At 35.7% G+C, this 12,849-nt stretch overlaps 1 protein-coding gene across 1 annotated transcript in view; it reads right to left on the bottom strand.

The window, feature by feature from the left end:
• The window catches only part of LOC149790731 (uncharacterized), a 69,549-nt gene that overhangs the window by 2,540 nt on the left and 54,160 nt on the right, over window positions 1-12,849 (bottom strand). The window contains exons 2-5 of the mRNA XM_089972788.1: window positions 8,829-10,843; window positions 8,143-8,387; window positions 6,364-6,475; window positions 1,317-2,390 (exon numbers count right to left, since the gene is read on the bottom strand). Of these exons, the coding sequence (XP_089828914.1) occupies window positions 1,317-2,390; window positions 6,364-6,475; window positions 8,143-8,387; window positions 8,829-10,425 (3,028 nt within the window). The 5' untranslated portion in view covers window positions 10,426-10,843. The remainder of the gene's footprint in view (window positions 1-1,316; window positions 2,391-6,363; window positions 6,476-8,142; window positions 8,388-8,828; window positions 10,844-12,849) is intronic.

The following is a 12,849-nucleotide window of genomic DNA, read 5'->3' as shown; positions in this document are numbered from 1 at the left end:
GTAATACAAGAAAGAGTGAAAACAGCAAGCTTTGAAAAAATATAATTTATTTCTCTGGAAATATTCTGTAAAATATTTTAAAATATGAACTTGCGGTTTTATGAATCAAATCCAAAAATAATTCAAGAATAATTCACGAATAAAATTGTACAAGTCCTAATAATGAAATGTTCTTCTGATTTCAAGTTCGAGTCCCGACGAAGAATTTAAGATCGAAGATCATGACGTATGCTGTAACCTGTAGTGTTGAAGTCTACAGTTCCTTGTAGAAACAAGAAATATCACTCCGGTTTCGAAAATCAGAACAAATTGTTATAAAAGCTGTCCTTGTTCAAGATTTTCATATGAACACACGTATTTTCCAGGAAAAAAAGAATAAATCCTTTTGAATCCAAATAATTTGAAATAACTCCAAACGACACAACACCTTCCAGTGTAAAGAAAAAGCCCAAAACTGAGAATGTCTCTCCAAAACAAAGGTTATATCGTATTCTAAAACGCAAAAGGGGGTCACGTGATCCTGTTCCAGGACCGCGTCGAAATTATTTACCTGTTATAAATGACGTATATTCAGAGGGGTCCTGACGAAAACTAATCATTTTACTCTAAGAAATAAAATAAAAATGTTAAAAATTTTTACATTTTGAAGCACGTAATCCCATCATGACCTCCACAAAAACCGGTCAGTTTAAAATACAAAAAAAAACCCCAACAAAAACCAAGCAACTGAATTACGTGGTTTTACTCATTTTGAATTAAGGTCAGGATCTAGGTCAACACCTGTTGTATACTAAAACGAACATTCAAGGTCAAACTATTTTCTGAAAAAAGTATCATCTGCAGTGAATATAGTTAGATTACAGTAGCATGTAATAAAACCTAAAACACAATTAAAACTGACAAACAAACAAATTGAAATAAATGCATATTAAATCAGATATAATTAAATCAAATATACACAACACTAATGGCATTCCAACTTGAATATATGTATATATCAACATGGACAGAATTCATTCATTCAGACAAGAGGTGGTAGCTGTATATGCCATAAGGAGACGCGCTGTGTTCAGTTGGTCATCTCACACTAACCTTAATAGGACCTGTTACACTGGTGCTCTCCTTAAGAAAATATAGTAATCATAAATAGTGATTACCTATTTTTCTTCTAAAATCAAATCATAAGGATACAGTCGGGTTTATTTCAAAACTTCTTCGCCATCTATGCACAAATACATACAGGGGAGATGACTAAACTGGTAAATATTTTTTATTTTACGTCTTGTGTGTGGTCTGGCCTACAGGTGGTGTCTTACCTACATCACTGAAGTCTCCCTCAGGAAAGTTTCCTGCTTCAGGGTTTCTGCTGTCGTCAGTAATTTCAATTATGGCTGCATCCACTGAAGGAGAAGTAATTGCATGCTGCAAAGCTATAGTACGAACATTTCCAAAACAAGTGCCTGCATGTGCATCCGGTTGGTATGTCTTTAATACTAGCTGCCTATTTTTCAAAGCATCATTTATTGGACTTTTACTTTCTACCTGCATTATATACTGCGCAATCTCATCTTTAGTTAAAACCACATGAGCAGCTGTTAAGCATCCTATTTTATTACCCGGTAGGTCTATAAATCCCCCCAAAGTACCAGAGGTATTAGTCTCGGGCCTTGATATGCAGCACCCGATCCGCAACTGATGGTGGTATCTGTTTGCGTTGTGACGTGTAAATAGGACAAATTCCCCTTCTCTTACATCCGTAACTATTCCGTCGATGGATTTTTGAAACTCTTTCTCCCCTATAGGAATGATTCCCTTGACAGGAACAGAGAAAACTATGCATGTTTCTTCCACCAGCTCAAGCTTCTTCTTGAAATAACCGATTGCTTTCACGCAGTTTGCTCTGATTATACTAAGATTGCTGTGTTCTCGCATGAGGGACTCTGTATTTTGTGCAATACATATGTGGACACGGGTATCATCTTCAACTCTGGTTATTTTTTCACCAGTCTTCTCAAGAATAGATTTTTCTTCATCGTTGGGAACATTTTTGAAGCGCATAATAATCTCGTAGTCAAGAAATTGTTTAAGGATTTCGTTCTTATCAAATACACAGTTTGGGTGTTCGAGTGTGACCATAAACACAGGACAGTCTGGATCTTGTGGTCTATATCCACACCATGACCCGACGGAGTTAGGTATTGCATTTTTCAGCATGCTTGACATTCCTCTGAGGAGATATTGAATGCTAGTGTTGTATCCACATTCATTGATTGCAGTTATTATCATACGTTTCGTTGGAATTATATGTTCTCTACATAGATCATCGATACATTCCATGTTGTTGCTTCTTAGGAGGTCTAAGACTTTGGTATCATTCTCTAAAACAAAATCTGAAATTATAAAAGTGAAAACGTTTATCTATCTATCTATCTATCTATCTATATATAGCGGAAGGATTTGTCGACATTTCTTTTGTCCGTTTATTCAACAGTTATCATCTAGTCACCTCGTACTCGTCGATATGCAGCTAAATATGTAATGTTATAATTCGAATGCATTTTAATAGCATAGTGTTATAGTGAGTAACATGTTTGTATTTTCAGCTAAAGTCTAGACAAAAATATTTCATTGAGTCTGATTTGATGGTAAAAATAAACAAAGATTATAAGGTCAAAAGGTCTATATCAACTAGGCGCTGTATGTGTGGATGTGTGGTAGCTTGAGGCGGTCAGATAAGTAACAGAATCAACAATGAAGATAAACACACTCTCTTAAGACTATTTTCATATGAGCATACTAACTGGCAACGGAATATGTCTCTTTATTTGTCGAAAGCTTAATTTGAGCAATTGTAGATGAAAAAGTTGAATACGTTGATATTTTATTAAATTGTCATACCTTTAATCTTGAGTCTTTGATACACCTGGACCCTCGGCATGGCTGGCTTGGGGCTCAGATCTATCTAAATCTTAAAGTCTCCGTCCTACTTCGGTGTTAGAAATGACACCGCAAGAGGCACGTGACACATATAGACTTTTCTTCATCCTTTGACCCATCATTGTAAATTACTATGTAGTTCTTACATTCACTGAGCAGTTCTTTTACAAGAGTTATGAAAATGTTAAGAATTTGTCTCAAATATTTTTCCGTCGTGTAATTTAAAAACTCGTTGGTTTGTAATAAGATGTATTGTTGATTTTTAGAATTCAACATCAGTTGCGTAAAATCTGGAAGATATTCAAGTGCGAAATATGGATAGGATATTTGGTTTGTTTTGGAATAATACTTTAAATTTCGGTGAGATACGATCGTAGAAGCAGGGATCAAAAGGTTGGAGCTTAATATTTAAGGGCATATTGTAAAGATGCTGTTTATGTACGATGTGGTAAAGATGTCTCATTTGCTTCAGCCAAACGTTTTTTTTTTCTTCCCATGTCGTAAATGCTTCCCGAGTACGTCGTATAGATTGGCGGATAAAATGTGTCAAGCATCGTTTGGCTGAATAACCGTTTGGATCTATAGGTTAAGAAGGACTGTCAGTTAGCTATTACGCTGAGTAAACAGAGAGCTTCCAAGCATTGCGCTTTCAAATTCTTTATATCTGGAATAAAGCTGAGTTGTCTATCGAATACATTACTTAAAAAATTATGCTTCCTCAACAATCGCTTTACGTGCTTCGTTCAGCTTGAGTTAAGGATAATTGTGATATCTTCCCTGATAAGATAAATGCATGCATACTGTGCTTGAGTTTGAGAATTTGAAATTATTGGCATTGGTCCAGTTTTCATTTTTGTTTATATTTTGTAACAGTTGTGTATCAATTATACGCATGCGTTTCGATCAATAACATGTTTAAAAATCATCAACATTGAGCAATCCGCAGCAGGTCCCAAATAATTTGTAATACTGTTAATTTTAATGTTATTATAGACCTTTTCTAAATCGAAGAAAATAGTCTGTATATGTTGTTCCTTGACAAAAGCATGGCGATTAAACGTCTAACGTCTAACCAGATGGTCGTATCGGATGTCATGTTGGAAACGAAGCACCAAACAAGGTGTGCATTAATCATCCGTTCCATCTTCCATCGTTTTACACACACACACACACACCACATCCAATGGGATGGTAGTTAGTAGGATCTATAATATCCTTACTGGGTTTGGTAATAGGCATTAGGGTAACGTCTTAACAAAGCTTTGGTATATTATTGTTGGTCCATAAATCGTTGAAAACTTTCAAAGAGAAGTTAATGGTGAGTATGGAATGTGTTTCAAATGCTGGTGTAGACTTTCCTTAGGACAAGCGGGTGTATCATTGGTCTTGTTCATAGTTTCCATCAGTTCCAAAAGTAAAAACAGTTTGGTTGGTTACAAATTTCTGAATTACTGGATGTGAATTTTAGTAGCACCTTTTCGTTTTCACGTCTTAGTCTACGACAATCTGCATACTAATTAAACCATAACCAAGTTTTAGAAAAACTATCAGAAAGTACAATTGGTATGTGACATTTGGAATTAAAGCTTGTTTTGCTCCATTTTAGACGCCGGAAAGTGTGTGTGATTTGGATTGTTTAACGCAGCGATAAAACGTTTTATCTCTACTATATATACAGTGTGGAAGTTTATATTGATGTCTAGCACTGGCGCATCATGCCGCAGATATGTATCATGCATCCCACCCAAATTATCCCAAATTATCCTAAAACCAGTCCTAACACTAACCTCTTAATGTTGAGGGCTAAGCGAGGCAGCTGTTGGTACCATTTTTATAACTCTTTGGTATGACTTGGCCGGGGTTCAAACCTACGACCTCCCTCATCCAAAGAGGACTTGCTTACCACTAGGTTAATGGAGCGGGCATGGAAAGGGTTGTATTTCTCCATACCATTTAATTAGCAGATCGTCTCCTTTACAGAGCAACGATAATGTAAAGTAGAAGCCTACTATTTACCATACTTTACTACGTTCTTTAATCGTACGGCGAACGTTAGCTCAGAATATGCTGTACCTAATCACAATTTCGGGCGCCTAATGATTTTTAAATTTTCTTAGTGCTTCTTAGAGTTTTCTAATGGCTTCTATATAGTCTTTAACAAACCATGGTTTGAGGCTTTTACTAGAAACGTGGGGACATAAGAATGGATTTTTCTGCAATCTTGAATAAAATGGATTTAAAGTCTTGAATACAATGGTTGGCGTTTGAAAGGTATCTCTTGTAGGTCTAGGCCAACAGTGTTTGAAACTTGGTCCTGTTGACATTCACTAAATTCCAGTGTGGAATTGGATAGTTCTTGGTAGGGTAAATGTTCTTAAAAGAGACTAGGAAGTGGTCGCTATGATCATCAGCAGCCTTCCAGTTAAAATGCGAAACAAGCGGACAACATATTGGCAGATGGATGCATATATATATATATATATATATATATATATATATATATATATATATATATATATATTTAAGTTAACAATAGGGACACTCGAAACGGGTATATATATATATATATATATATATATATATATATATATATATATATATATATATATATATATATATATATATACCCGTTTCGAGTGTTCCTATTGTTAACTTAAATTCTTCCTGAGGAATTGTTAGCATCTTTAGAGTAGGTATTAAGAAAGGAGTCATTTTTTAACTGTTAAGTCCGTTTCTTTTAGAACGATTTCATGCTGACATAGTTATGCACCATCACATTCACTTAAAAGCAGAAGATGATGACTGCGGTTAGTTTTATGTACTCGACAATTACATTATGTGATGGCATTCCTCATTATGAAGTAAAAGTATATATAATGTAGTTATTAGAATAGACGTTTCTCAGATGTAGGTTTGGAACCGCCTTGGTTAGTACACGGAGTTTGTTCTGCATCCATGGTATCAAAGTCGCCAAACCTATTATACAGATTCCTTGTTTCATGGGAACAACTTTGCTGCCTATTTGACATTTTAAGTGTTTTGTTTTTGGTTTTTTTTGTTTTTTTTTTTTTTGTTTTTTTTCTGGTCGTTTTACTCGTGGTTTGTTTTTTAATTTTGTCTGATCAGATGTAGTGTTTTCTTGAGGAGTGCTTGACGTTGTTGTTGAACTAGTTGGGCATGTTTTGGTGTGTACGTTCTGAGTTGTTTTGCAACTGGTGTTCAAAACTTGGGCCAAGTAGAGATGCTCTAGACTGGTATCTCACCGTTTGTATTTATATCTCCTTTTTCAGGTTTACAATCCTTTTAATGTGTGTCTTACTCCTTTTGGATTGGCTTTGCATTCGGGTTTCCGATGAAGACAAATGGTCTATTTCTCATACGTGAAATTGTGTAATATAATGCAGTTGTTAAATATATTACTCCTACCTGCAGTCCTTAAATATAATTTCGATTCCACAACAAATTCCGGTATATTCTTCTCGACATATATTCCTGCTGAAGTAGATGAGTTTGTCAAGGCTTCCGTAGAATATTGATGCTAAAATGAAAATTCGTCACATTTGAGGAAAATATATGTTAAATGAAATCACAAACTGAAATATAAGTATGATTAATAACATTGTCGTAATGTTTCTGCTAGATTAAAAGTCATAATGTTAACGTTTAAAATGGAATACAAACTCAGTCACATAGATTATTTTGTGTTCAATCACAATATAACCAAGTTTCGTTCACAAATTTGTAAATAGGCAGTAGACGCTTATTCAGGGTATCGAACGCTCCGGTGGCTTAAGTGGTTAGAGCGTCCACTTTGGATGTGGGAGGTCACGGGTTCGAGCCACGGTCGAGTCTTACCAACGACATAAAAATAGTCCTAGCAGCTGCCTCGCTTGGCACTCAGCATTAAATGTTAGTGTTATGACTGCTCGGGGTCGTGTATGAAAAGTCTTACTGGGTTGGACATCATGCTACATGTCTGAAGCAGGATGCCCCAGTGCTAAGAAAACTATAAATTGTCACACGGCAGACATCGTAGCGATACCACTGAAAACTTGTTAAAGCTACGTTAAATTCCAAATCATGCAGACATTCACATACACGGGCAATCAACGGAACCATATAACCAGTGCTCATAGGAAATTTAATTGCAGCTAACATATTTTCCATTGTCAATGAAACGGAACTATTCACTTAATTAAGTTATCCGCTCGCATGAAACGTCACCTCCCGAGATCCGGCATGTAAAATGAGGCTTCCATCTATAAATAATATTACGCATGTGACATAATCGGCACTCAACGTATATTTGTCAATCTGATTATCAAAAAGCATAATGAACAAGTCAATAAGCTACATGATGCTCTTTATTTAAGCGAGTGCTGACGAACGTTGCAAATAGAGGTAATGCCTTCCCTCGCGACATCTTTTCCCAAATCTTATTTGTTGTAATTTGCAAATTATCATTTTAATCTGAGAAAATAAAGCACAAGTGATACACTGTATATGCATTTTTTGACTTAGGTGTTTGATCAAATTGCAGATATAAAGACCAACATATCATTTTGTGACTGTGTCTTGAACTTTGATAACGTACCATCTACATACATGTATTTAGACAGATAACTCCGTTATACCCCTACACCACTGAAATCGCAGAATAAGTCAGTCTCACGGGTTTTCTAGAAGAGAAAGGAGGTAAAGTTGTTTATAGTGTTTTTTTTTTTGTTTCTGATTACAAAAGGCGAATATATGTTTACAAGGAAAGAAGATCTAATTGTAAGTATGTAAACAATGCATATCCATTAATACTTTGAATTCTCACTAGGATTCCCTGTACCACGTGAAGAACTGTTTTCTGCCATCTCGAAAAACTTGATACAACCAAATAATTCACCATTCAGGAACAAATCCACTTCGAGTTTTCTACGATTTACAGTAGCTTCATATTCTAATCGTTCGTCCAATTCAACGTCATGGATCTTATGCAAATCTTTACATCCGCCCGTGTATTTTAATTTCCGTACCTTGCACTCTGCCTACAGTCATGCTAAGTAACTAGTCAAATACAATACTACGGACATCTAGGTTACCGTTTTGACAGTTTTTAACGACAAGTTTTAATATGCACATAGGTACAATTATTAACATACTATAGCAATATATTCACTACGAGAAATGTAAGCCGGAAGCGCCTTGCCTACCTACCGATTTCTTTATTTGCTTCTTAACCGGCTCTTCTTCTTCCACTTCTCTAATTCTCTTTGCCATTTGAGGCATACTATCCCTCTTTGCAGACTGGATAACATCAATGGTCGTCATATTTATGAACGACAAAGGCTTGCGAAAATCTGGGTGTGTAACGGTTACTGCCGGAGCTTTCTGATCCGTGTCGTGGACGTCTAAATGATTCAGTAACTCCTCTAAAAATTGCCTTTGGTACTTCTCACCATCTGTAACGATATTATTAGAACGAAATACACATAAAGAAGACAAAAACCATATACTCGAACATTCTGTCTTATTGGATTGATCGCGGCGGGTCTTAAATACACGACAATGAACAAAAGTAGTAGGTAGAATTTATATTTCAGCACAAATAATACTATCATACATGTATAGAATTTTTAATTCGTACTCTATGGAGATTCAAAGACATGTCCTCGGGTAAATGACACCCATCGCCCTGCCTGCACACGCGATCCTATATTTCCTCACGACTAAGCACACACACACACACACACATACACACACACACACACACACACACACACACACACATATATATATATATATATATAAAGAGAGAGAGTGAACTACATGGGTGAGAGAAGTGATCGTGTCTTTTCTGTGTAAGATCGTGTGAAGCAGGATAAGTTTTTTCTAATTTTTACCTTTGCTCGAGGCATCTACCTCTGATTTCCAGTTCTTTTCAGCAGTAATCTCTAATTCTACAGACGGATTACTTGTCTTCCTTTTCACATTCAGGAGTGAACGCAAGATTTTAATGTATGATTCAAATGTGCTGGTGATTGCCATGGACCTGCCGGACAAAGATAGGCCCGACAAATCAGCCAGTATGGCTCTTCTGCACGAATTGATGACACCGCGCATGATGGGGTCCTCAAGCGCTTCATCGACGATACATCTTGTTATATTGTCCATATAAGATTTGACTTTTTTTCTGAAATCATTACTAACATAGGATGCAAGTCTGCTTAATACAGTCTTAACTTGTTCTATCTTTTCCACAGGAATCAGTTGGTTCTCAATCCCCCTAACCATGTCATTTCTGTATGACTCTAGTCGAAGAAGGTCAGCGGCAACGGATAAATCGGTGTCAGATGCGTCCGCTTGCCAACCAAAATCTGGAGGCTGTAAAATGCCGTTAATTCTCAGCAATATCAATAGACATGTAGTATCCAATGAACTTATGTCAGGAAAAACATTAAAATTATCTTCTATCAGGATTTTATGTTTCCACATTCCGATGAGTGTGCGTAGCACAGGCTTGGAAAGCAAAAATCGATTTAGTTGTTCTTGATGATAAGATGGAAATTCCGTCAGACTTAACTGCCAGGTTTGTGCCAATTTATTTATCTTTGTTGGACTGTCGGAAGCTACATTTGTCTGCCGCTGCCAAGAAACTTGCAACTTTTTAAGATTGGTGTACCACGATTCTAAATATAGGTTGATTTCAGTCCTGCGCCTTTCTTTGAGCCGCCGAAGGTTGACGTTTACCTCGCTGACGAGGCTTTCTAGAATGAAGTTGTAATGAGAGATCTTTTCTTGGAGATTCCAGGAATTTACCACAGCTTTAAAATCTTTTTGCCATGATTTGAAACAAATCATCAATTCCGTTTGGCATTTTTCTTTGATTGACTGTGCGTCTTTCTCAAACGTGATAGAAAATGTTTGCAGGTCATCTCGTGATGGATTTTTGATATCTGAAAGGTTCTTTCTTCTGGCTGACACAAACTCGTCAAGATATACCTCCATTGTGCTAATAAGATCGTTTTCGTATTTGTTCCAAAGAGAGAAGAAGCTTGTATTCCAGTCTTTTAGGACCCCAAGCAGTGAACATAGTTTGCTTACTTCATCTTTTATTTCGCGTTCCCACGATGATAGCATTTCCTTGATATCGGGTTCACACGAGTCAAATTTGTTTTGGATATCGTGCATCCATGTCTTTAGGACTTCCACTTGCTTTGTTAATGTCTGTTTACCTTTTGGTTTCAACGATTCGATTAGAGGTTTCAATTCTTTCTGTTTGTCTTGATCAAGCTTACGGACCTGTTGAAAGAATCGTAACCAAAGTATTGAACAAAAGTTTAACTGATGTCGAGTGTCTAAAGTTTTCAACCAGAATGACTTATATTCACCGAGACAGCATGTCGGAAACTGTTGGTTGAAAATAGTTCGAAGTACTTCAGCTCCAACATCTGTTACTAGCTTGGAAAAACAAATCCAGTTGTATGATTCTGTTTCCATTCCTAGATAATATTCAAACTATTTTCATTAGTGTTTGTACATAACATTTATTTGCAGTTATGAATGTGGACGAGGTACGTAATTGAATTGTTATATGTATTCAATGCGTCTTAAAAATAAGTGCAATAATAAACTCCATTCAGACTCTATCATAGTGTCGAACATAGTTTGTACTGTACAAATGGTATGCTTCTATGATTTGTACGCTTGAATAATGTTAAGATAAAACTAGTCTTGTGTCTTCAGCTCAATTTAATTTTGGCGTGTTAAGCTCTGTTTATGCTCCTGAGATGCCTTAGATAGCGGTATAACTAAGCTTCTGAGAGTCACACACGCACAACGTTGGTCTTTAATTAGAGGACGGTGCATTGCTATGATCTATTCTGGATTCAGCCTTTTCTTCAATCTTTAAATAGTCCTGAAAATAAACGAAATCTTTAATAATTTTATTACGCATAGGCACTAAGGTTAGTTTTCAAATGCTTTTATAGCCGTTTTCTTCATCTCCGTTAACCAACCCTGCATTTTCTTGCTCTGGATGTTTTATTTGCCTATTTAGTACACTTGATACTCAAATGATAATTGTACACTTTCTATATTTTATTAGCACATTATGCTTCTGTAAGACCTGAAAAAGGCTTGTCAGATTTAAGCGTTTGCAAGGCAGTGTCGAGAAGGGAAGGCAGTGTCGAGAAAGGAATCCAAAGATATTCTATACCACCAGATATACTTATATAGATAAGTGAGGAATAATGACCCGACTTTGATCTTATATTGTAATGATATTTACTGTTTGCATTTAGTTTTCATTTAATATACATTTCAAATAAATATAACAGCTTTTTCTGTCACAGTAATGCTTGCTTGACAGGTTTTATCTTCGTAAATATTGTTGGAATTTATATCTCAACATGTTTTAGAAATTAAATTTTAATTGGCAATATATAGCCTAACGGTTACTCATCTGCTGTAAACCTATACATGCATATTTAGAGTGATTATCTGTATTCACGCATTCAGCTGTAACGTAATATTTTAATTCAAACAAATCATGATGAAAATTGTATTCTATAATCAGGAAACGTGTGATTTATTTAAATATCATTGCAAAGTAAGTATTGCCCGAATTGAAAGATCGATCCGGTTTAAATTTATCTTCTCAGGTAATTAATTTAAGTAAGACTGAATTTAATATGGTACAAGAGTTTTGAAAATATGATATCCTCGTTGCACGTGCGCTGGAGTAACTAATGATAATAATATGCATTAAGTTTCACAGTAGTCCAGTTTAATAAAGTACATGCGTGTACTATATGTGTTCACAAGGTTAGGTTACTCTGCGTTCATCTAGCAGGCTAAAAGAACTCATAACTAATACAGTGCTGAGAATAAAATACCAAATTTCTAAAACTAATGACATACAACAAAAGCCATTTGCTAAAATAAGCGAAATTAATAATAACTCATCGACACTTGCAAAGGCACAATGATTAACTAACATATAATGCCAGTAGTATGTACCACAGTCTTCGCAGCTGCGATACAAACGTGTGAATAGACTCTTGCTGCTGGATGAAATGAAGGATAGATATACGGGTCAGCGTGATAAATCATATATCCCAGCCTCTCTTTGACAAGTTATAACACGACGCTCGTGTTATTTACAGCTCACAACTACTCAAAACAATTTTCTTTACCACCAAATACCATGCAGGCCGTTTAGTTCTAGAAACATTCTTAAGCTACAAATTGGATTAACATTTAAATATCACTAACGCCATGAGCATTATAAATAGTCATGACTTCTTGCATCTGCTAAGAATGTTCTCACTTTAGTTTTAAGTTATGGCTGCCTGGAAAACTATTAGCGTATTGGAGGGACCCTGTTTTTTGCCTAAATTAATCTTACAGTGGTATAACAAAACAAGTGTGCCATATGGTTCACATAGCTCACCGTGTGTCAACTGATTACGCAACGAGATGTGGACACAACATGCAAGTTATTTTCCGTTTCTTTGGAAAGCATGCTAATTAATAAGGAACAGTAACATATCAGCTTATGTAAAGTTGGATACTGAACCTTTTGCGTGAACATACATTACAGATGACCTTTTCGTATATTAAAAGATGAATAGATCCAATAAAAGTCAAATGTAAATAATACATGGACAATATATTTTGTATACAAGGTAAGAAAAAATATCATTTACAATTTCTTAATTAAATTTCTGCAATTCGACGGTAAGGTAAAAATTAAAGAATTTCAGCAGAAACAATAGCTCAGAAGTGTTATTAAACCTTGTTGATTCATCCTAATATCACAGTATGACCTCAAGTGACGTAATACAAATTGAAACAAAAATTTATTTTATGACTAGTTTTGTAACTTTGAAATAGGACCTGATTTCTTAAACGCTAAAGCAT

This window comes from Sinohyriopsis cumingii, chromosome 10 (assembly GCF_028554795.1).
Source record: "Sinohyriopsis cumingii isolate HCF-2022 chromosome 10, ASM2855479v2, whole genome shotgun sequence".
NCBI classification, from domain to species: domain Eukaryota; kingdom Metazoa; phylum Mollusca; class Bivalvia; order Unionida; family Unionidae; genus Sinohyriopsis; species Sinohyriopsis cumingii.
This window is presented reverse-complemented; position numbering and strand designations above follow the sequence as displayed.